The 26,162-nt window shown below is 43.8% G+C and overlaps 1 protein-coding gene across 1 annotated transcript in view; it reads right to left on the reverse strand.

The window, feature by feature from the left end:
- LOC144267974 (haloacid dehalogenase-like hydrolase domain-containing 5) overlaps positions 1 to 19,036 on the reverse strand; it is a 43,236-nt gene extending 24,200 nt beyond the window's left edge. The window contains exons 1-3 of the mRNA XM_077822458.1: positions 18,896 to 19,036; positions 1,822 to 2,028; positions 422 to 534 (exon numbers count right to left, since the gene is read on the reverse strand). Of these exons, the coding sequence (XP_077678584.1) occupies positions 422 to 534; positions 1,822 to 2,028; positions 18,896 to 19,036 (461 nt within the window). The remainder of the gene's footprint in view (positions 1 to 421; positions 535 to 1,821; positions 2,029 to 18,895) is intronic.
- Positions 19,037 to 26,162: the final 7,126 nt, after the last annotated feature.

The raw sequence follows: 26,162 nt of genomic DNA on the forward strand, positions 1-26,162 counted from the left end.
TAAGACAAGTGGCCCAGCAAATTTGTTAGGCTCTGTAAAGTGAGGCTCTATAAACTGATTTTAGACATATTACATCATCTGTTAAATAGCATTATGTCATCTCAAGACTCATCCCTGAAGCAGTCAAAACCCTTAAGCTGTGATTTGTCGCTTTCATTTAAGTTTTAGGCCAGGATGAGAAAATATTCCTTAAACATATACAATAGTAAGTGAAAAAAAATTGGAGGGTATTACACCAGAACATCAATTTCATTACTTTTCAATGTAGGAGGTGAACACTGTGTTAGGATTCCCCCACTCTCTAAAATACACCATGTACTTTTGCTCAAGTGACAGATGGCCTTTACCTGTTCTACATGATAATCTGAACTGGCTGAATGAAAGTACTTAAAAGCAGAAAACGTACTTTTCACAAGGATACTATTTGGCAATATCAAGAAGTGGTCCTTGCCCAGACACCAGAACGCATTTGTCATGGTAACGTTTGAACATCCGTAAAGGACTATGAGACATCACAACTTGGTCTTGTGAAATCTGTTTGGGATAAAATAAGAATTTGGTATTGCTTTCAAATCATCTTTGTCTTTGCTACTTTTAATGTATTTCAGTCTGTTAACCAAAAATCACTACAGAAAATATGCCTCCCCACCTCTGCTACAATCATCATTCAATTAGTTCCCAAATTTCCTAGCCAGAATACTGTATGATACATGGTGGAAAAAGCCTTCTGAGTCTTAGCTTACAAATGCACACAGCAAGCCTCCATTTTAGCGTACAGAATTCCTGTATTCAGCATGGGCACAAATCATATTTTTCCCTCCTGGGTCTGCACAATCATCAAATTGAGACACCATTAATAGACTGAACATGGAATCTCTGGACTCAGAAATGCCTTATTTCTAATCCTGGATCTGTCACTAGATTGCTGTGTGGGCCATGCTACGTCACTACACTACTCTGTCTTAGTGTCAATATCCTGTCCTTGAGTAAGTGAATTTCTAACTAAATGATCTGTAATATTTTAGGATATTATTTTATTCGTAAATATATATTGCCCATGGCACCTATTGAAATGAGGATCACTATAGAGTGAAAAAATCTTGCTCTAAACTTTAAACATTGATCTTAGCAGGATTCATAGCAGGATTCAAACACCCAGCCCTTGACTCACAACACGCACTTTAACCCCATGAAGAAAAGGAGTACTTGTGGCACCTTAGAGACTAACCAATTTATTTGAGCATGAGCTTTCGTGAGCTACAGCTCACTTCATCGGATGCATACTGTGGAAACTGCAGAAGACATTATATACACAGAGACCATGAAACAATACCTCCTCCCACCCCACTCTCCTGCTGGTAATAGCTTATCTAAAGTGCCCACTCCTTCTTGTATCATATACCAGGACAGAAGTGTTCCACATTCAAGAGAGAGGAAGGAGGTAGGAGCAAGTTATCATCTTGGATGTTGATGTCCCTGCGGGAGACCAGTTCGCATGAGCAGAATTTCATGCCAGCAGGAGATAGAGCTACTAGTGTGGAACTCTTCGGCAGATAATTACTACCAAAATAGTAACGTACCCTTTGATATTGAGAAATACCATTGGGAGTAGTTAGTAATAATAATACTTTGCACTTCTATAGTTCCTTCCAACCAAAGGTTTCAAAAGGCTTTACAAAATATTTGATTTTCTCTTATGCAAAAAAGAAAACCAGAAGATTGTTAACTGAACGCTGAAATGCATTTAATGCAAGATCCTCCCCCCGTTACATTTCCTCTAACAAAATTTTGAAACCTTTAAAAGAAGTTTACATTACTCACAGGCACTCCCAAAATATGAGACAACTGATCAGCTTTCTTCTGGCGAAGGCAGTTTCCTGCATTGGTGACAAATACTACAGGCACCAATAACTGTCCCTGAGAATTAACTAGCTTTTTAAAGGCTTTTTGTGCCGCAGGAATTGGAGTCTTTCCTCGTACCAGTACCCCATCAATGTCGAAGAGAAAGCCAAAGGTAGGTATGCTGGGCTGTAACAAGAAAAAATATGTAATTATTTCCATCACTGCACACATTCAATAAAGCTTAGATACAAACCAAGAAAAGCTGTGAGACCACCTGGAGTTCTGTGAATGGGTCATCTCATTCCACGCACCAGGTGCAACACAGATAAAACCAGACACTGCAACATGTCTTATGGTTATGGGAACACAACTGCCAAAGTTAGGGGTGCAAAAAATTTTCCCTATCCCAAGCCCCTTTTTACTGCCCAAATAACTGTGACCTCCCTAGGGATTCTTACAAATAAGAATAAGTTTCAAAATACTTCAGAACATTGGCCCAAATTCAGCAAAACTGGTACAAGGAGATGTAAAGTACACACTTCAGAGTCCGTTAGTTTTCTGTGCCAGGGAGAGATATGTTCTCTGTAGAGTGGTGGTGGAAGCTGTGTTTTTTTCCTGATCTGAATATTTATCAGTATTTTGTACGTGTGTCTAATGAGAAAACTGGTGCTTTCCATTACCAACAAAACATAATACAAAGCAAATGTGGTTATCATGGTGGGTGGGCTGTGACTGCAAGTGCAGCAGAGCGTTCATTTTACACAACACTTAGATATTAAGTTTTCCCTTGTGATGTTCGATACACCCGGTTTCCAGGCACATTAAACTATAGCAGGGGTTCTCAAACTTCACTGCACTGCGACCCCCTTCTGGCAACAAAAATGACTACATGGCCCCAGAAGTGGGGACCTCACCACCTCGGGGGGAGGGATAGCTCAGTGGTTTGAGCATTGGCCTGCTAAACCCAGGGTTGTGAGTTCAATCCTTGAGGGGGCAATTTAGGGATCTGGGGCAAAAATTGGGGATTGGTCCTGCTTCAAGCAGGGGGTTGGACTAGATGACCTCCTGAGGTCCCTTCCAACCCTAACCTTCTATGATTCAGCCCCAGGCAGGGGGACTTGTAACCTAAGCCCTATCACTCAGGCCTGAAGCCCTAGGGCTCTGGCTTTGGCCCCAGGCCCCAGCAAGTCTAAACCAGCCCTCGCGACCCCATTAAAACAGGGTTGGGACCCACTTTGGGGTCTTGACCCAGTTTGAGAACCACTGAATTATAGCTTAACAGGGCTCCTCCTTCTCACACCCCACTCCAGCAAGTGCTCACCTTCCTGAATGCAAGAAATACTGTATTATAGGAGGAACTAGTAGTATAGCCTATTAAGGTTGCCCAGCACTTCTCATTACAAGACCCTATTTTCCATTGCTAATAACTTTGCCAGCCTTTAACCATTTGGGCTGAAGTTTCCCATGCTGGGTGTCTGCTGCAGACAGAAGCTTTTGGAAAATTTCACACAAAACGATTCAGCCATTGCAAGGAGGAGGCTGGAGAAAAATATGTTTCATTCATGTTAAAAACGTCTGAAGACTCTCTCTTTGAACAACTCTAGCACCTTCCTGCTTTTGAGCAGGGACTTTAAATTTGGCAGGGGGTGGCCGTTGTATCAGGGATGAGCCTTTTGCTGTCTCTTTGAAAATGTGTCCAAATTTGGCCAAGTTACAAGCTTTTGAAAAACTGCAGTTCACACATGCTCAGATTTTAGCAGCTAAAATCTGAAAAGTGTCCTCCCTGAGCATGCTCCATCCCCTCATAGCGCCTGTGTATAAGATGACTGCATATCCATCATCCCCACACAGTGATGGAGCATACTCCCTCCAGCCCAGGACTATAGGGATAAAGCCAGACTTCCTCTGAAATGGTTGCTTGGGGCTGGGCACAGGAACTGAGAGCAGGGAGACTGTCTCATCCTGTGCTCTCACTGACACCCAGAAAGCATCTGATTCAAATGCAAAGGGGAAAGAAGCCAGATTAGAGGGAAGGGAAAAGACTAGACTGGGACTGAAACAAATACTCCTGAGTCTCTAGATTCCTCTGCTGTCAGTAAATCTGGGTGAAATCCATGACTAAGTGTGTATCTCATCACCTTCTAGTTCATATGCATTATGATCATATAATTAAAGACTATCATACTATTGGATGTAGCAAAGGAGGCCGTTATCTGTAGGATCCTTTCCTTATCTGTTGTAGAAATTGGAAGATATGTCGTGAATGAGGCAGGGGATTGCAGGAAGAGAAAGGATGGTCTCATGGCTAAGGCAGCTGAATGTTGTATAGCAGAGGCAGGTCTAGAATCCAGTTCTCCAAGACAAGTCACATAAATCAATTTTTTCTACAGGTGATCACTAATGGCATTCCTCATTTTTTGGATGCCCAAACTTGCTATCTGGGGTCTGATCTGCAGAAGTGATGCACACTCACAGCTGAAGTCAACAGGAGTGTGCTCTGAACATATGAAGTACTATATAAATACCAAGTACTGAAAAATCAGGTCCTAGGCATCTGAAAATTGAGCAAACAAAATTAGTGGAAACTTTTTACATTCATCTCTGTGCTTCAATTCTTCATCTGTAAAATGGGGATAATACCACACACCCCCTTCCTCTCACATGGGTGTTGTGAAAATAAATTCATTCACATTTCTGAAGCACTCAGATACTGTAGTGATAAGCAGCATAGAATAGCCCATGAGAAGGTAAAGCAAAGTGTGAATATCATACAGTAAATAAGGCATAGGACCACACACTGAACAATGAAGATATTCAATATTTTGAACACCTGCTCTTTAAATGAGCACTGTCCATCCTCTGCACGGAACGAGGAAGGAGTTTATAATGTAATTACAACACAATCAAAATGCACATGCAAGAAGGCATTTCCTAACTTTTGAGGGTTTGACTTTAAAAAATGTTCTTTTAAGATAGGGTGGGTTTTGGTTTGGGGTTTTTTTTCTTTTGTTAATTGTATTTAACTAGGCATGAGCTGTTTATTTTTTAAAAAAAAAATCAAAAGATTTTCTTGTTGTTAAGAATTCATACTTCTCCACCCAGAGACATTCACTACAATACCATGCTCTCTTCCCTTGGGCTTCTGACCCACAATTTGGGAAATGCTGCCCTAGATAACCACATCTGTTGAGATCCTCCTACAAAACTTTCTGATTCTCATACTGTCATCTTTTTAAATGGGAATGTTAAATTCTAGAACTAATATTGGCATAGCACATTGCAGTGCTGTTCTTGACATGAATTCTGCATTTGTTGTATTTGATATAAATTTCAGTACATAATTCCTTGATCTAAAAAGAAAATGGTTTCAGGTGTATTTTTAAGAAGTCATGAAGCCTTACTAAATAACTAATATACTGTAGTTTGATAAATAATGTCGTATTTCTTAATAGGCTGTTCTTTATCTTTTCTGGTGAATGGCAATCTTAATTCTGAAAGCTAAGGTGTTAGAATCCTTTCAGTTATGAGCTATATTTTTTTCAATTATGTAAGATTAATTATGAAACCTTTGCTTCATCTCAATATGCACTATCTCCTGTGACAGGGTCGGGCCAGATGGCTATAGGAGGGTAACAGAAGGCAGATATATTAGCCCCAGGCTCAGTAGATCCCTTTTCCCTGGGTAAGGTAATAGGGAAGGTTCCAGAATAATCAGGAACCTTCTGGAGACAATTCAGACAGGCTGATTAGAACACCTTCAGCCAATCAAGAAGGGGCTAGAATCAATTAAGGCAGGCTAATCAGGGCACCTGGGTTTTAAAAAGGAGCTCACTTCAGTTTGTGGTGTGCGTGTGAGGAGCTGGGAGCAAGAGGCACTAGGAGCTGAGAGTGAGAACACGGACTGTTGGAGGACTGAGGAGTACAAGCATTATCAGACGCCAGGAGGAAGGTCCTATGGTAAGGATAAAGAAGGTGTTGGGAGGAGGCCATGGGGAAGTAGCCCAGGGAGTTGTAGCTGTCGCACAGCTGTTCCAGGAGGCACTCTAGACAGCTGCATTCCACAGGGTCCTGGGCTGGAACCCGGAATAGAGGGCGGGCCCGGGTTCCCCCCAAATCCTCCCAACTCCTGGTCAGACACGGGAGGAGTCGACCTGGGCTGTGAATTCAGAAAAATGGCCAAGCTGAAGGCTGCCGTGAAGCTCCAAGGCGAGCAAATCCACCAATAAGCGCAAGACCCACCAAGGTAGAGCAGGAACTTTGTCACACTCCCTAAAGCCAATTTTACTCTTTTGGAGGGGAGACAGCTGTTATGTAATTTACAAAAAGAAGAATTTAGGTCAACCAGCAGATCTTCCCTTAATGGATTACTGGCCAAGCACAGATACAAGAAAGTCCCAAAATCATCTACACATTAGCCTTTAACATCACTGTTGAGAGATTCATTGAATAAGACTCTAATTTGGATTCTAGAAGACTTAAGTAACACTATTAGCTGTGGTTTGAAGAATCCATTTCATTCTGTCAGACAAAGAATGCAGAGAACCAAGAAGTTTCAAGCATGTTTAATAGCACCTTGCATAGAACCACAAACTCGTGATTTTTTAAAAAATTCATCTGCCTTGGCCACTTCATCATCACCAATATTGCACCTCTGCCAGCTGAAAGGACTACAGCAATGCAATACTGATTTTCAGAATCTAGAAAATGAAGGAAAAACAAAGGGAAAATATATCACAGCTCTTTCACCCCATCTCAAGTGAATGCACCTATACCCTTTACTCTTAAAGGTGAACACCCAGAAGCAGACGTGAGAACTGTAAACCCAAAGCAAAAATCTGTAAATCCCAAAGCAATATGGGATCCAGGGGATAGTGCATCCAGAAGACTTTTTTGGTTCAGGTTCCATTCTCTCAAACTGAAAGGGAGAAAAGCTGATGGTGTCTGTGGCAAGAACAGAAAAAAAATGGTGTGTGAAAGGACAAACAGATGCAGGCTGGGAATAGATAAGCTTTCTGAGGCAAGGACTGTCTCTCTGGTATTACTCCTGGGAGAATTTTGCGCCACTGCACACATGCAGAATTCATGTCCAGCGCAGATTTCCCCCCCACAGAAAATACATTCTGCCTGAGAAGTGCTGAAGTTCTGCCTTTCACCCACCAGAGGCTGCTGTGGCACCAGAACAGCCAGCAGCCAGATGCGTTCATCACAGCACCCTGCCACCAAGCCAGGTCAGGACAGACAGAGTGGGGCACCTGGGACTACTAGGAGGTCATGGACTGGGGTTCAGAAGGGTAGTCGGGGGACAGACTGGAACACGGGCTCAGGAGGTAGTGGGGTGACAGCACTGAATCAGGGACTGAATGGGAAGGGTGTTGCAGGACCACATGGAGACAGGGGCAGATGTTCCTGATTGAATGGGAGAGGCTGAGGGTCAGCCAGGGTCTGCATGGGGGAGGTTTCCCAACTCCCTAACACTCCCTCTTCCACCCCTCAAAAAAAATTTATTCCATACTTCTGCCATCTACACCCAACAACCCTCCAGCTTCACTCCCAGGCTCCTTCCCTCTCCCTCAGCTCCTCTGTTACCCTGACTCCCCCAAGCCTGCACACTGCTTGTGTGGGAAATACATTTCTGTATTGTAGTTTAAATGAATTACTCAAAGTTCTGTATTAATAAGCCTAGTAAGGAATCTATTTGTCAAAAACCTGAATGGTTTTTTTTTTGTCTGTATTGTTACAGACATATTTGCTGACAGGTATTCTGAAATAAATTACCAAAATAATTGAAACTGATGTGACTATATTGTGCTATTTTGACAAAATATGCAGAATTTTAAAATCTTGTGCACAGAATTTTTAATTTTTTGGCACAGAATTCCCTCAGGAGTATGGATATGTTTTTGTAATATGCCTAGCACAATGAAAGCATGACCCATGACTAGGACTCCTACGCATAACTAATAAAGATACAATTGTTTACCCTCTGATGACGGAACAGGATAACTGCTTCCAAATTCCACCACAATTAATGATCCTATTTCTGGCTAAGGACATTCAGAATGACAGAAATGAGAGGACTTCCTCTGCAAAAGCATTTCTTTTCAGCAAACCTCTAGGGGTGTTTCAACTCCAAAGTGATAAAGTCATAGGAGATAAGAGACTCCAGGTCTTATGAGAGGGGCAGATAATATGCTTCTGGCTCAGGATCCTTTTCCTGCTCAAAGTCTATGGCGTCTCTCCGAGGAGAAAGCCCTTTTCTTCCTGCAGCAGAAATCTACGAAGGGATCCAGAGAAGATGAAGTGGCCATCCATTCCCTAAAGAGCTCGAGGTGTTTGGATTGCTTGACTGGCTAAGTGTGGAAGAGCAACAAAAGCATATGGGGCTTTCCCAGAGGGGCATTACAATAGATGAATGAATTGCTGAGAGACACTGTAAGCAAGAGAGCAACCAACTTCCATTCTGACCACTTCAGTTGCACAGAGCACCTTGAATGTTGTCTGATCCTCTGCAAACAGCGTGGGGAGAAATGTCCACAGACCTACCCATGCAGTCAGGAGTCCCATGCTAGATCAGTTTTCCTTGACTAAAAGAAGCCTAGTAAGTAGGTCAAGGTATGGTACGGCAGTTTTCATCAAGTCCCAGAAACCTATACATTCTCCAACAGGGGAAGGAAGAACTGGGTTGTTTTCTGAAGAAAATTGGAAGACAATGACTTTAGAATTGAAGCATAACAGCACCCACTCCCTAATTCGTGGTGGGCTGATCCTGGATCGGGAGTCAAAACCTGAGAGACATGCAAAGGTGGAGGGATGAGGTCAACTCCCTCAGATGGATAGAAAACTAGCCTACCTATGGACCCTCCTGGTCTACAGACACTGTCTTTTCCTCTTCTTCTGAGCATCTGGAATTGGCCACTGGTCAAGACAGAATACTGTCCAGTATGGACTGGAATTTTCAGACTGAGGGCAGCAGTCCATCTAGTTCAGCATATTATCTCCTACAGTTGACCATAACACAGGCTTGAGAGGAAGGCACAACAAACTCCATAATAGACAGTTATGAAATGCCCATAGGGGAAATGTCTTCCTAATCCATGTCATTGGTTGCGTTAAGCAGGAGAGTTCATCTCTCATTTTTTATCTTATCTAAACTAACCATGCACGTTAACTGAGCACAAGTCCATGGGGCCAGACACGCTGCATCCGAGAGTGCTAAAGAAGTTGGCGGATGTGATTCAAGAGCCATTGGCCATTATCTCTGAAAACTTATGGCGATCGGGGGAGGTCCCGGACGACTGGAAAAAGGCTAATGCAGTGCCCATCTTTAAAAAAGGGAGGATCCCGGGAACTACAGGCCAGTCAGCCTCACCTCAGTCCCTGGAAAAATCATGGAGCAGGTCCTCAAGGAATCCATTTTGAAGCACTTAGAGGAGAGGAAAGTGATCAGGAACAGTCCGCATGGATTCACCAAGAGCAAGTCATGCCTGACTAATCTAATTGCCTTTTATGATGAGATAACTGGCTCTGTGGATGAGGGGAAAGCAGCGGACATGTTATTCTTTGACTTTAGCAAAGCTTTCGATACGGTCTCCCGCAGTATTCTTGCCAGCAAGATAAAGAAGTATGGGCTGGATGAATGGACTATAAGGTGGACAGAAAGCTGGCTAGATTGTCGGGTTCAACGGGTAGTGATCAATGGCTCCATGTCTAGTTGGCAGCCAGTATCAAGTGGAGTGCCCCAAGGGTCGGTCCTGGGGCTGGTTTTGTTCAATATCTTCATTAATGATCTAGAGGATGGCGTGGACTGCACTCTCAGCAAGTTTGCAGATGACACTAAACTGTGAGGAGTGGTAGATACACTGGAGGGTAGGGATAGGATACAGAGGGACCTAGACAAATTAGAGAACTGGGCCAAAAGAAATCTGAGGTTCAACAAGGACAACTGCAGAGTCCTGCACTTATGACAGAAGAATCCCATGCACTGCTACAGACTAGGGACCAAATGGCTAGGCAGCAGTCCTGCAGAAAAGGACCTAGGGGTTACAGTGGATGAGAAGCTGGTTATGAGTCAACAGTGTGCCCTTGTTGCCCAGAAGGCTAATGGCATTTTGGGCTGTACAAGTAGGAGCATTGCCAGCAGATCGAGGGATGTGATCGTTCCCCTCTATTCGGCATTGGTGAGGCCTCATCTGGAGCACTGTGTCCAGTTTTGGACCCCACACTACAAGAAGGATGTGGAAAAATTGGAAAGAGTCCAGCAGAGGGCAAGAAAAATGGTTAGGGGAGTGGAACACATGACTTATGAGGAGATGCTGAGGGAACTGGGATTGTTTAGTCTGCAGAAGAGAAGAATGAGGTGGGATTTGATAGCTGCTTTCAACTACCTGAAAGGGGGTTCCAAAGAGGATGGATCTAGACTGTTCTCAGTGGTAGCTGATGACAGAACAAGGAGTAATGGTCTCAAGTTGCAGTGGGGGAGGTTTAGGTTGGATATTAGGAAATATCCACCACTAGGAGGCTGGTGAAGCACTGGAATGTGTTACCTAGAGAGGTGGTGGAATCTCCTTCCTTTGAGCTTTTTAAGGTCAGGCTTGACAACGCCCTGGCTGGGATGATTTAGTTGGGGATTGGTCCTGCTTCGAGCAGGGGATTGGACTAGATGACCTTCTGAGGTCCCTTCCAACCCTGATATTCTATGATTCTATGTTCTCATTAGCCATGTAAGTATCTAATCCCTTTTTGAATCCAGTTAAGCACTTGGCACTGCACTTACACAGTACCAAACATTACGATCAGTGGTTTGGTTTTCATTAGATTGTACAGTACATGCCTCTGTATGCTCAGTTATGTAACAGGGCATTTTGTACGTGAGTGAGGGCCTTCTTTCACTCCTGTAGTAGCAGCACTTCTCAGTGTTCCACCTACACTCCCCATGGGGCCTTGAGGAGGATATTTCACAGCTGTGTTACCATATATCTGGGAGGGCTTGGAAATGTGCAGGACTAGGGTCTCTCCATGAATGTTGTGCATGATGGGACACCATTGGTTTTAAAAAAAAAAAAGCCTTAAAAAGGAACTTCTGTGGCAGTCTTATATCCCAACCCCAAGAGCTAAAAGATGAGGATTAGGGTCTTCAAGAATATGGACCTAGAATGGCAAAAAGATTTCTGGTTCAATTTAAGGGGAAACCAAAAGCGTGTTTTAGTTTTTTATATTGCCTGAATCAGTTTAATCATATACATGATATTAACTCTTAAACCTACTGGTCCCCAAGTATAGGATAATGGAAAAAAGCTGCTTAGGAGATCATTTAGGGGTAATAATCCAGAAAGCAAGGAAGAACCCTAAGTAGCTGAGATACAAGGTAGCTCAGGATTCAGGACTCTTGCACAGAGTGAAGTCCTAACCTGCTCCACCTCACAGCTACCAGGAATCTCTCTCAATCTCCATGCTACTTACCCTCCCTTTGCTACCATTAACTCACACAATCAATCTGAAACAGGCAACTGGAAAGAGGACATCAGGAGTTAGGAAAGCAGTTAAAGTAGAGGACAAAGGACGTCAATGCAGGCAAAAGTAGATGGGGAAGGATGAGAAGCAGAGGATAAACATTGTCAACATTGTGAAATTTAATGAAGATTGCGGTATTCCTCACTGATCTAAGCAGGCATACATCCGATGAAGTGAGCTGTAGCTCACGAAAGCTTATGCTCAAATAAATTGGTTAGTCTCTAAGGTGCCACAAGTACTCCTTTTCTTTTTGCGAATACAGACTAACATGGCTGTTACTCTGAAACCTAAGCAATAAGGTTTGTGGAGGAGAATTTCTTGACGTGTTTGTATTTAAATTCTTAACCTTAACACACTATTTTGTATGGAGAATATGCTTATTCTTTCATTGATGTGTAAGAAAGGTATACACTTTAAAGCTCCTGCACAACCAGAGAACAAATCCATACATACTGGAAGATGTACTCTGTCAAAAAGAAAAGGAGGACTTGTGGCACCTTAGAGACTAACAAATTTATTTGAGCATAAGCTTTCGTGAGCTACAGCTCACTTCATTGGATGCATTCAGTGGAAAATACAGTGGGGAGATTTATATACACAGAGAACATGAAACAATGGGTGTTACCATACACACTGTAAGGAGAGTGATCACTTAAGATGAGCTAATACCAGCAGGAGAGCCGGGGGGGGGGGGGTTGGGGGGAAACCTTTTGTAGTGATAATCAAGGTGGGCCATTTCCAGCAGTTGAGAAGAACATCTGAGGAACAGTTGTGGGGGGGGGGGGGGAATAAACATGGGGAAATAGTTTTACTTTGTGTAATGACCCATCCACTCCCAGTCTCTATTCAAGCCTAAGTTAATTGTATCCAGTTTGCAAATTAATTCCAATTCAGCAGTCTCTTGTTGGAGTCTGTTTTTGAAGTTTTTTTTGTTGAAGAATTGTCATTTTTAGGTCTCTAATCGCGTGACCAGAGAGATTGAAGTGTTCTCCGACTGGTTTATGAATGTTATAATTCTTGACATCTGATTTGTGTCCATTTATTCTTTTACGTAGAGACTGTCCAGTTTGACCAATGTACATGGCAGAGGGGCATTGCTGGCACATGATGGCATATATCACATTGGTGGATGTGCAGGTGAACAAGCCTCTGATAGTGTGGCTGATGTGATTAGGCCCTATGATGGCGTCCCCTGTTTGTCAAGTAGATTATTCTTTCAGCAGCCAAGGTAAAAAACCCTTCAGATTGGCTGGATGAAATTACAAGATTTCCAGAGCCTCAAGAGTAAATTTTTTTCAATAATCAGGAAAAAGAAACTGACAGGCTGAAGCTAGGTCATGCTACTTACACTCTTCACAAGGCTCAATACACTGTATCATCTTGTAATAACCACCTTCTATTTGTACAGGCAGGCAAAAGAGTATGGGGGAGGCTTAGGCTGCTGTAATATATTGGCATCTCTGAAGTGTTGCCTTCTCTTCCTCTTGAATTTTCTCCTAAGACATACTATTTCCCTAAAATGATACCAGGTGTGAGGATTCTTTAGTTAACTTCTAAATTATTTTGAAATAATGAAAGTTGAAGCAGTTGCTCCTGTAGGGAACGGGGACCTCTTGCCCAACACCTCATCCTACCAGTCCTAAATTGCCCCTAAACAACATCCCACATCTAGTCTGAATGATTATACAACAGGCCTACTCCCAGATTATCCTACATATTGAAATGCAGGTAAGTGAAGGAATTCCTTGTCACAGCACAGCCAAGAATTGTTAAGCTAAGTGCAAGCTCAAAGTTTGTTTTTAAAAAAAAAAAGCTGCTGAAACCACAAGCACCTCTCTTTTTGCATGACCCAAAGATTGACTCTCCATAATTTCAAAACCTACTTTGTTGTATCAAATTGAAAGTTAATTCAGATCCAGAACTGGATTAACTTTCACAAACAAGGGCTGCAAACAGCTAGCAACAGAATTCTAGAGATTTTGTGGATTTAGGTTCTCTCTGTAGATTTTGCTGTAATCACCAGACTCTAAAGAAAATGAAGTCCAGTCCTCTGGGTTTGCACAAACTGATTCCCTGCTGTCAAAAACTAACAGCCTTAGAGGGAAAAAATGCCCACTTTAATTTCAGTATACTGATAACTGCAACATTTCACCGAGCAAATGCCAATATTTGATTTAAAAACTGGTTTGGCAAAAGCACCCTGCTTGAGTAATTACTTCCTTAATTACAAGAAACAACACTTAGCCTGTAAATTAGTACTCTTCAAAGTGCATATTCTCCAGGATCATACAAGTAGACTTCCTCAAAGCACTTTAATATGCTTTAACTTGCAGGGGGGTTTTTGGCAAATCAATCACCGTACAAGTGTTGGCATGAGATAAAGATAGTAATGTTGCAATCTTTAATACATCAACATGTCAAACATTTTACAAGTGAAATCATTGACAAGTGTGCCTACCGAACAAGATTAAAAAGGGAAAGGGAAGAATGGGGAAGATCAGTTTTAAAGCAAAGAATTTTGATTTATTCAAAGTTAGATTTTGCTGTTTAAGCAGCCTGCTGCTAATTACACACAAAGAGCATATATAAAAGTACTGAATATTCAAGACTGTAAAACTATAAAACGTATGAGTTTAATTTTTTCTTTACAAAACACAAGCACTCTCTCCTGACAATGTCTACTTCATCAAGCAGTGCTATGAGAACAAGGGGAAATGCAGACTATGATACTCAAACAGCATGAGAAAATGTAAGTACAATTCTTAGTTTCTTCCTTTTGTTTGCAAGATCAAGTGAACGATGCAAAAACAGACTGCACTGTCGTAAGACTGGCACACAGAAGCCTGCTTTATTAGCAAATCCTTAATCTATTCATTAGATTGGTTGCCAAACCTCATGATAGATTTTTAGGAAGCTTTAGACAATCACTGGTTTATGACAGGTAGAACTATAGCAGCTCATCAGTGGATGAAAATGGCTATTCCTTCAGGAGGGAAGACTCACTGACTGTGGCAATTGACAAGGGAAAAGAAAATTATATTTTTGACTTAAGGAACATACTTAAAATAAATTTAGGCTCAAGCCTTTAAAAGTGAATTATATTGCAGCTGAAGCACTGATCTTCTCTGAGTATGCTGATGACAACAGGAGCACAGTTGACTAAGCACAACCTACTTAATGTTATGGTTACCGGAGGAGTTGATTTGAGCCATTTTATACAGCATTTAAAAACCAGTGTTTCCTCTGAAGACTCAAATTAGCTGCTGGAGTTGGTAACACCGATGGTTCAATCTGTAACACGCTTCTTTCTTAATCCCAGTTCTGCTCCAAAACATTGAAGATTAGACTGAAAAGTTTTTTGGCTGAAGGCTGCTTCTGGCTACACACCCAAATATAGCCTCTCTTCATGCCTTCCTCAGCTCATTAACTAATAAATTCTAACAAGTGTACAGTATGGTCCTGACAACTCATTTAAAGACTGAAATTTCAAAGAGGCACCAGTTTCTTTTGCTTTGTTTTGAGGGGCCTCTAAAGCAGGGATTCTCACAACAAAATTTTTGGTGGCCTCAGAGTGCAGCCACCAACTCGTGCTGGTGGCTGTGCTGACAATTTTTCCTAAAATTCTTAATTAACTTTGGAAAAACAAATAAATATGCATATATACATGTCCAAATCATTGTAATTTATTTATGTAGGGTTTTTTCAGACTCAGTAATAAAAATAATGTACAGTGGTCTCTATTCTTTACTGGACCTAAACAGAATAGAAACACAAATAGGGTGCTTTGCATGTTCTTGTTTTTTTGTTGTTGTGTCTTTTGCTTTTTTGGTTGCTTTTTTTTTTTTAAAAAAAAAAAAACTTGCTAGACAGTAAGTCTGCTGCTGTGAAGAGAGATATTCAGCAGCTGCCTATACCTCCAGTGTTTGTGTCTTCAAAGGGGGGCAAGGCCCAACCCCCACTGCTCCCCCTGGAGAGGGGCCACTGCTCTCTTTCCCCCTCCCCACCCAATCACAGCCCAAGAGGCTGTGGCTGCAAGAAAAGCCCCTGGTGGCCCCAGTGGCCGCATTTGAGAAACGTAGCTCTAAAGATAGTTAGTGAATGCGAAGTAGATAGCAATTCACATTTTCATCTCGGTGTCTAATGGTTTTCTAGATCCCTTAGCCTCAACTACACTGGCAATATTCTTAAATCTCCCGCCATTGCACTAACATTAGTACAGTTCCACCAGTGACAGCAAAAAGTTCATGAAAAATGCCCATGCAGACACAATCATGATAGCAAAACTATCTACTAGCTTTACTAAACTACATAGACTACTTCTCTGCCCCATCCATCTACTCAGCAGTCCTGACCACTCACTACCCGCTTCTAATATTGACTGACCTACTCTATCTCCTCCCCATTATGTTCAAAAAGGATATAACCACTTGCTTTGTATTTCCCCATCTCACCGATCTGTAAGTCGCTGAATCATTTCCTCTCACTACTGCTTTAAGACTTTCACTCTCTATAACTTAAAAGTGACTGTGTTAAGCACAGGGTATAAAAGCAAGATCTATGTAAGCAAACAAGGAAAAATGAAGATAAAATATCAAACGATTTAAATTAAATGTTTTGGAAGGAGAGCAGAGGTATTGCCTTGAAATGTATGGCAACTTGTAGGGTCAAAATTTGAAAACCCCTTGTACTATACAGAACATCGACGCCTTGTAGAGCAGCATTCCACAGTTACAAGTTTCAGTTAAGTTTCCATTATAAGCATGATTTTTCTGCCCTCCATCGCCAACTAAAAAAAAGAACAGCCTCAAAACAGAGCTGGATCAAGGTAGATTTTCTTCTTCAGATATCTGAAGTGATTAGAAGGTGAGAGTTCCAAATCATAAAACTTCAGAAATAGAGATGACTGAATTCCAAAAATGACTTTTTTTAAAACCAATTTTCAGCATGACAGAAAAAAGGAGAGTGATGACTAAATTAATTGCATTAAGCTTGTTGAGATCTAGCACACAGCATAAAAATTATCTGATCTAAAGTCTAATTTCGTAAGTCAATATTTTAAATAGGAGCTTCAGTGTGGTCCATCAGGCACTGGTGAGCTACTTTTGCTGGTCAACGCCACAGACCAGATCAAGAAAAAGGTGGCAGCTGGAGAAGGAGCTCTTCATTTCCTCGGTCTCCTGTACACAGCTTATCTTCCTCACCCAACCCCAAAATCCCTTAATTCCCCAGTTTCCCCATCCCCCGCCCCCAGGAAGTAACAAAGCAATGCCTATAAATGTCTGTCAATGAACACATACTCTTATGGCACAATTTAAAAATTAAATAATTACAAACAGAAATCCACTGAAAGGTCACATTTCTAGCTTAGGTACCAGAAGCTGAAGGCAATGTTAAAACAAAAAATATTTGCTGAGGTGCTCATCCACATCATCTCCTCTTCCCTTGATGACTGTCCCTTCTTCATGACCTCCAAGGGTCTCAGTTGGGCAGACCACTGTCACCTACCCTGTTTCCTTGGTATACGCGGAAAATGTCAGCCTACCCTCAATCTTTCCTATCAGTCAGTTCAAAACCATACTTTACAAAATATCTGAGTTGCTTGAACCTTTCTGTAGCTCTGTCCTATCACCTTTCCATCTATTTTCAAATCCTGAGTGAATTTTTTTTTCAGTTTTGTCTCACTCTTCACATCTGCTTTTTTTAAATTTTAACTATTTACATTCTCTAAATATTGTATTGTGGTACATTTATATTTAGAACACTTAATAATCTGATTAAATTGGCTTTTTAAAGACTTTCATGTGTATCTGGGAATTAAATAGCCACCAGTGCCCCTACGCTGCTAACTTACTGACATGCACACACCTATGCAGTACCAGATGCATTCAGATGCAAGATCAACATCAAGAAGAGCCAAAGAAAAAACTAACAATACAGTCCGGAGATGATGACAGGCAGAAGTCTACTCACCTGCCTATTACCCATCACAATAAAAAATAAAACCCTAATACTTCACTCTTCTGGCCAAAAATAAAAAGCCAAACACACCATTTCTTACCCTTAGTATATATAGTTTTGCAAGATGGCACTAATTAGTGAGCTTTCACATATTTTGAAACAGTACAATTTTGGACCAATGCTCAAGAAACATGTCCGGTTTTGTTTTTTTTAAAAGCCTATTTGTACTGGTAACAACCAAGTCCTCACCACTGAAACTGTGATTATATAACAGATGGATCAAAGACTATAGCCAGACAGCATACATTCTACCTCAGATTTTGAACAAGAACATATTTTGTTCAGCGTTCTAAAACAAGTTCCACTGCAGCTCACAGTAGGATTTTGGAGACAACTTCCATTTATTATTACATTTAAGCCATAATGAATCTGTACAAAAATCTGACACTATTCACTTACCTACCACCAGGCTAATAGTTACTGGGCGGGAGGGAGGGGCAGAGGGGTGATTTCCACTGTGTAAGCCTGTTTATATACAACAGCATAACATTATTGTTTGGCATCATACTGGAAGATCAGACTGTGAACGTTTGCAAAGAAGACTCTCTCAAGTACTTACACTTCACTTCCACATCTCTGTGTTTGAACAGGAGTACATCTCTCAGTTTTCCAAGTGTTTCCATGAATCTTTTGAGTACTAGAACTATTTTGCTTTGCAATTCTTACTCCCTGGATATTTATGGACCACAAAGTAGTACAACAGAAAATGTTCTCATTAGTGTAATTACTATATAAACAATTCGTTATTGTCCATCAATTTCATGGTTACAAAGATTATTAGAATATTCCTGTTGCTTGAAAATTACATTTTTACTTTAGCAGCACTTGATAATAGATGCTTAATAGCTTTGCGAATCCATAACCGATACCAACCCTATCAAGAAGGCACTAGCAAAGAGGATTTCCGTTGTTCTTGCATATCAGCTACTCACATTAACTTCAGTCTACTATCTATGCACATAATTACACCGTCCAGCAATATATACCTGTGAGGCACTATCCCAAAGCTTCATGAACATACATAGTGCCTGACAACACCAGTATGTATCATTACAGTCTTATAGCCACAGGACAGAGCTGCTCACCCACATGACAGCGTGCCAAAAGAGAAGAAACCCTCCAGACACTTGCGCACCCCACGAGCATCCCTGTTCTCGGGACGGTGTCAAACCTCAGCGGGGACAGGCGACACGGCCACGGCCAGCTCGGATTCGAGCGGCTTCGGTTTCACTCCGGTTCCCTTCCGAGCCATGATAAAGCACAGCCGGGGGGGTATGGGACAGAGCTGGCCAGTGCACCCTCCCGGCCACCGCTCAGCTGCACGGGGATCGCCCGGCTCCATGCGCTCAGCCGGTGGGAGCTAGAAGAGCTCCCCGCCCCCGACCCGGCTCCCCCGGGCGATGCTGCCGCCTGTCCCCGCGCCACGAGCCCTCTGCCCCGGGGTGCGGAGGCGGCTGCTCCCCGCGCCTCGACGCCGCACCCGGCTCCACACCAGGGGCGCCCCGGAGCCCTGCACCCCGGTTACCTTGGTGCCGCCTCCGCTGTCCCCGGGGGGTGGCGCGGCGAGGCCGGCGGCGGCGGCGGCGTTGCAGAGCCCGCGGAGTCCCGTGGGCCCGGCCGGCCGCCCCCCGAGCCAGCTGCGGAGCAGCGGCAGCACCCTCCGCATGGCCCCAAGAGCGCGCGGGGCCCACAGCCCGCCCGGCCCTGCCGAAGAGCCGGTGCAGCAAACTCGGCCCCCTAGCCCCGCCCCCCCCCACGCCGCCGCCAAGGGGCGGAGCCTGTATCCCGCCCCCCTCCCTCGACGCCGCCGGCAACCCCGCCGGGGTCACGCCCCCTAGCTCCACCCACAGGGGAGGTGGGCTCCACCTTGATTCCTGTCAGGAGCCGACCCTGGCCCACAGCTGATGGGTAGGGGGAGTTGTGCTGCCAGGGGGCCCAGTCCCCCCATGCAACTAGCTCAGGGTGGGTGCCACCCCGCTCCCCGCGTGTGACACACATGGAGGTGGAGGCCTGGGGGTCCCAGGGTATTAGCCAAACAAGGCGGGTGGACCAGCTTGCCTTCAGGGAAAGGGACTCCGAACATCAGAGCAACATGCAAGCACATATTGTAAGGGACCAGTCAAGGAAGACTAGCCTGCTTCCACCCCTGTAGTTATAGGACAAAAAGAAGAGATTAGGCCTGGACTAAATTTAGGAGAAGCTGCTATGCAACATTTTATCAGTATATTTAATCCACCTCCAGGAGAGGGAGAAGCTATGGCAATGGGAGAAGCTCTCCTAGCAACATAGCAGGGTCTACACTGGGGATTCGGTTGGATGTTTCACACCCCTGAACAACGTAGTTTCACCCATGTAAGTCTGTACTATAAACCTGGCCTTAGCTAGTTACAGTGTTGTAATAAGCCATAAATCCAGTCTCTCTCTTCAGTCCAGGACTTTTAGTGTCTATCAGAATAATGAATTTAAACTCCTAGTGAAATTTTAAAAAATATTTTGTGAGGAAAAAAACAACTCAAAGCAGCACCAGATGCAAAACCTACAGACATATCTCCACTGCTACTGTGATCAACACTCCTCACAACACACCTTTCAAGATCCATGGGCCTATCACATGTGGTGTACCAGTGCACTAAGTGGTCCAACAACAACTATGTGGGTGTAACAAGACAATCACTAATCACTTGAATGAATTCACACAGGAAAGTGATAAAAAACAAAACACCCCATCAACTGTGGGAGAATGCTTTTCACAAAGCGATCACTCTATATCTGACCTATCAGTCCTCATCTGCAAAGAAAAGCTACACAACACTGCACCTGGGAGCGAGACACTGGGTCAAACAATAAATTTAAACTAAACTATCTGTTCCCTTGCATTTTGCTGTGATGCTCTGAGTGCCTTTCCTAGACCTGAAGAGGAGTTCTTTGTGGCTTGAAAGCTTGTCTCTCTCATAAACAGAAGTTAGTCCCATAAAGGATATTACCTCACCCACCTTGTCTCTCTGACACACAGATGTCACGCCATCGGGGCACACACACACTCTGCCCAAGGCCATCATCTCAAGGGTCATAGCATTTTGTATGTGAGAGCAAGAAATATGATGCAAACTCATCAATGTGACCTCTCCCTTGTGTGTGACAGCACAACAGGGGTTCTCCCCTTGCAGCTCCTGCACAAATCAGGTGCAGGACAGAACTGTTCAACCTAGGCAGAAACAGAAACAGAACAAAAACAGACATGTCAACAGCCTCTAATCACCATGATAAACCACATTCTACACTCACTTCAGAAAGCTGTGCTAGGCACTGTAGGATAGGTCCAAGAAGGCACAGCCTTCTGAGGCTTCCATGGAGTTCTGCATGTGGAAGCAGTTAATTGTGTGTACCCAAAACAAGACTGTGGGTGTTATCCACTGTTCCAGCTGCACTGGTGAAAATTGCAACAGTGTAATTCTCAAGTAAAGGTTTACCCTAAGGCCTTGGATACATTAACTAACTTCACAGCCATACTTGCCACTAGCAGTTGCAAAACTGTGGAGCTGTAACGCAAACAGGACACAGGCATTTTTACCACACTGGTATCTTCTGGTAAATACCATCTATGGAGTTTGCAGCTAAGAGAACATTCAGCCTAAAAGAACTCAGCTGGTGCCAGCCAAGGCTGGTATCCGAGTACGTGGCAACTGATCTTCCACTCAAGTAATTTCTGAACAGGGTGTCTGTTCCCCAACAGGGGGTTCAAGCAGCAGCCACAATTTGCATTTCACTTTCACATCACAGCTTTTTATACATCTATTTAGTCCTTTCACTACTGAACAGTATGGTGGAACTTGTACATATTTTTTTTTAATTTTGCCTTTTCTGTGGGGAAGGATAGCTCAGTGGTTTGAACATTGGCCTGCTCAACCCAGGGTTGTGAGTTCAATCCTTGATGGGGCCATTTAGGGATCTGGGGCAAAAATTGGGGATTGGTCCTGTTTTAAGCAGGGGATTGGACTAGATGACCTCCTGAGGTCCCTTCTAACCCTGATATTCTATGATTTCTTTATAGTCTAATTGCTGTTTAATCATTTTGACATTTGTAAGTGCTTTTTCCACCCTTCACACATCATTATGCTGCCACCTTACTTCACTTTGTGAGGTTTTGTAGATTCTGCCTCTTCAATTTTATCCTTCCCAACCATTTTATACTCTCTTTTCCTTTATCTATGTTACAGTTTTTCTTCCATTTCCTAGCATATTAAATATATATACTATGCTAATGCTCAGAGGCCATTTTTAGAGTACTGCCAATGCTAAAGTTCAAAAGTCTGACTTAGACCCCCCCAAAAAATCTTGTGTTTTTTTAAAAAGTGGGTTTGGTCCCGCTGTCCACCTCCAGTGTGTTAGACAATTACACCAACTTTTGTAAACTTATACTGAGGCAATTTTTTAACCCCTGTTCCAGGAGGTCTTGCTAGAAAACCCAACCAAAATCAAAGCCCGATTGTGCCAGGCACCATACAACACAGAGAAAGCCCCTGCACTGAAGAGTTTACTATTCAGTGCAAAGCATATTGGTGCATTTGTGACACAGGAACTGGAAATAGGACTCTCCAAGCTCACTTCGTATCGGGTGTCAAGGTTCCTTCCCCACTCTGAACTCTAGGGTACAGATGTGGGGACCTGCATGAAAAACCCCTAAGCTTATTTTTACCAGCTTAGGTTAAAACTTCCCCAAGGTACAAACTATTTTACCTTTTGTCCCTGGACCTTATTGCTGCCACCATCAAGCGTCTAACAAAAATAACAGGGAAAGAGCCCACTTGGAAACGTCTTTCCACCCAAAATCCCCCCCAAGCCCTACACCCCCTTTCCTGGGGAAGGCTTGATAAAAATCCTCACCAATTTGCATACGTGAATACAGACCCAAACCCTTGGATCTTAAGAACAATGAAAAAGCAATCAGGTTCTTAAAAGAAGAATTTTAATTAAAGAAAAAATAAAAGAATCACCTCTGTAAAAATCAGGATGGTAAATACCTTACAGGGTAATCAGATTCAAAACATAGAGAATCCCTCTAGGCAAAACCTTAAGTTACAAAAAGACACAAAAACAGGAATATACATTCCATTCAACACAACTTATTTTATCAGCCATTTAAACCAAACAAAATCTAATGCATATCTAACTAGATTGCTTATTAACTCTTTACAGGAGTTCTGACTTGCGTTCCTGCTCTGGTCCCGGCAAAAGCATCACACAGACAGAGAGAACCTTTGTTTCCGCCCCCAACCCTCCAGCTTTGAAAGTATCTTGTCTCCTCATTGGTCATTTTGCTAAGGTGCCAGTGAGGTTATCTTAGCTTCTTAACCCTTTACAGGTGAAAGGGTTTTTCCTCTGGCCAGGAGGGATTTAAAGGTATTTACCTTTCCCTTTATATTTATGGCATAGGGGCTACCAAACATCCATTAAATGGGAACAACTGTTCAACTCTGTTGAGCTGAGCAGGATTCAAACTGGTGACCTACTAGTGAAAAGCTCTGTAGCTCACTGGCAATACCCCAAAGTATCTGAGCACTATATGTGCTAGTTGTATACTTTCGAGAATACTTTCGAGTATACTTGCAGCCTGGAAGGATAAGTTTATTAAGTAAATTTCTAACCTCTTGGAGCTTAGACAGGTAGGGTTTTCCATTCTCTGAATTCATAGGTAAGACCTTCCACACATTGTTCTGCCTCCCAAACACACTAAGGGTATGTCTACACTACGAAATTAGGTCCAATTTATAGAAGTCGATTTTTTAGAAAGCGATTTTATACAGTCGATTGTGTGTGTCCCCACTTAAGACCATTAAGTTGGCAGAGTGCGTCCACAGCACCAAGGCTAGCATCGACTTCTGGAGTGCTGCACTGTGGGTAGCTATCCCACAGTTCCCGCAGTCTCCGCCGCCCATTGGAATTCTGGGTTGAGATCCCAATGCCTGATGGGGCAAAAAACGTTGTCGCAGTTGGTTCTGGGTACATGTCATCAGGCCCCCTCTCCGTGAAAGCAACAGCAGATAATCGTTTTGCACTTTTTTTCTTGGGTTACCCGTGCAGATGCCATACCACAGCAAGCATGGAGCCCGCTCAGCTCATCGTCACCATACGTCTCCTGGGTGCTGGCAGACGCAGGACTGCATTGCTACACAGCAGCAGCTCATTGCCTTATGGCAGCAGATGGTGCAGTACGACTGGTAGCCGTCCTTGTCGTCTCCTGGGTGCTCTTGGCCAGCCTTGGTGAGGTCTGTCAGGAGCGCCTGGACATAAATGGGAGTGACTCGGGTCATTCTCTTCTTTTAAGTTTGGCTAATGGAGATTCAGTCCTACCTGGAATATTGACAGAGGGATAGCTCAGTGGTTTGAGCATTGGCCTGTTAAACCCAGGGTTATGAGCTCAATCCTTGAGGGGGCCATTCTGCCTCAGGCTGCTCTCCCAGCCAGCAGCACCGCAAGCACCCAAAATGGCTAGCAGTAGTGCTGCACCGTCTGCTGCCAGCCTACCCCTTACTCCTCCCTCTGTGAAAGCAACGGCCTACAATCATTTCATGCCTTTTTCTGTGTGGGCACCATATTGCTGTCAGCATCGTCATCCCCCCGCCACTTCCGCTGCGACTCTGCTCTCCTGCTCACACCATACCACGGCAAGCATGGAGCCCACTCAGATCACCACGGCAGTTGTGACCGCTCTAAACACCAAGCGCATTATCCATCAGTTTATGCAGAACCAGAACCAGAACCTGCAAAAGCAGGTGATGGCAGCACGGTGAGGAGAGTGATCAGGACATGGACACAGACTTCTCTCAAAGTACAGGCCCCAGCAATTTGGCCGTCCTGGTGGCAGTGGGGCAGGCTCATGCTGTGGAATGCCGATCCTGGGCCCGAGAAACAAGCACAGACTGGTGGGACCGCATAATGTTGCTGGTCTGAGACGATTCCCAATGGCTGCGAAACTTTCGTATGCGTAAGGGCACTTTCATGGAACTTTGTGACTTGCTTTCCCCTGCCCTGAAGCACCAGAATACCAAGATGAGAGCAATCTTCACAGTTGAGAAGCGAGTGGCAATAGCCCTGTGGAAGCTTGCAACGCCAGACAGCTACCGGTCAGTCAGGAATCAATTTGGAGTGGGCAAATCTGCTGTGGGGGCTGCTGTGATGCAACGCGATCACTGACCTGCTGCTATCAAGGGTAGTGACTCTGGGAAATGTGCAGATCATAGTGGATAGCTTTGCTGCAATGGAATTCCCTAACAGTGGTGGGGCGATAGACGGAACGTGTATCCCTATCTTGGGACCGGACCACCAAGGCAGCCAGTACATAAACCGAAAGGGGTACTTTTCAATGGTGCTGCAAGCACTGGTGGATCACAAGGGACATTTCACCAACATCAACGTGGGATGGCTGGGAAAGGTACATGACGCTCGCATCTTTAGGAACTCTGGTCTGTGGGAATGGCTGCAGCAAGGGACTTACTTTCCAGACCAGAAAATAATCGTTGGGGATGTTGAAATGCCTATAGTTATCCTTGAGGACCCAGCCTACCCCTTAATGCCATGGCTCATGAAGCCATACATAGGCACCCTGGACAGTAGTCAAGAGCTGTTCAACTATAGGCTGAGCAAGTGCAGAATGGTGGTAGAATGTGCATTTGGACGTTTAAAAGCATGCTGGCGCAGTTTACTGACTCAGATCTCAGCAAAACCAATATTCTCATCGTTATTACTACTTGCTGTGTGCTCCACAATATCTGTGAGAGTAAGGGGGAGACGTTTATAGTGGGGTGGGATGTGAGGCAAATCGCCTGACTGCTGATTACATGCTGCCAGACACCAGGGTGGTTAGAAGAGCACAGCAGGGCACGCTGCACATCAGAGAAGCTTTGAAAACCAGTTTCATGACTGACCAGGCTACGGTGTGAAAGTTCTGTTTGTTTCTCCTTGATGAAAATCCGCCCCCTTCGTTCACTGTACTTCCCTGTAAGCCAACCACCCTCCCCTCCCACCTTTGATCACCACTTGCAGAGGCAATAAAGTCATTGTTGTTTCAAATTCATGCATTCTTTATTAATTCGTCACACAAATTGGGGGATAACTGCCAAGGTAACCCGGGAGGGGTGGGAGGAGGAAGGAAGCACCGGGTGGGGTGGTGGAGGAGGGAAGGATGGAAGGACAAGGCCACACTGCACTTCAAAACTTATTGAATGCCAGCTTTCTGTTGCTTGGGCAGTCCTCTGACGTGGAGTAGTCGGGTGCCCAGAGGGGCCCCCCCACCGCATTCTTGGGCATCTGGGTAAGGAGGCTATGGAACTTGGGGAGGAAGGCGGTTGGTTACACAGGGGCTGCAGCGGCCATCTGTGCTCCTGCTGCCTTTCCGGCACCTCAACCATACGCTGGAGCATATCAGTTTGATCCTCCAGTAGCCCCAGCATTGCATCCTGCCTCCTCTACTCGCGCTCATTTTATGCTTTCCTGGACTCTGACATTGTCTCCCTCCACGCATTGTGTTGGGCTCTTTCAGTGTGGGAGGACTGCATGAGCTCAGAGAACATTTCATCATGAGTGCGTTTTTTTCGGCTTCTAATCTTTGATAGCCTCTGGGATGTAGATGATACATGGAGAGATGAAACATTTGCAGCTGCAGGAGGGAAAAAAGGGAGATTAGTCTTTAAAAGGAGACATTTTCGAGAACAATGGGTAGACTCTTTCATGGTGAACCAAGCTGTTAACATTACATAGCATGTGTGCTTTCTTCACAAGGTCGCATTTTGCCT

The sequence above is a fragment of the Eretmochelys imbricata genome, chromosome 7, assembly GCF_965152235.1.
Source record: "Eretmochelys imbricata isolate rEreImb1 chromosome 7, rEreImb1.hap1, whole genome shotgun sequence".
NCBI classification, from domain to species: Eukaryota; Metazoa; Chordata; order Testudines; family Cheloniidae; genus Eretmochelys; species Eretmochelys imbricata.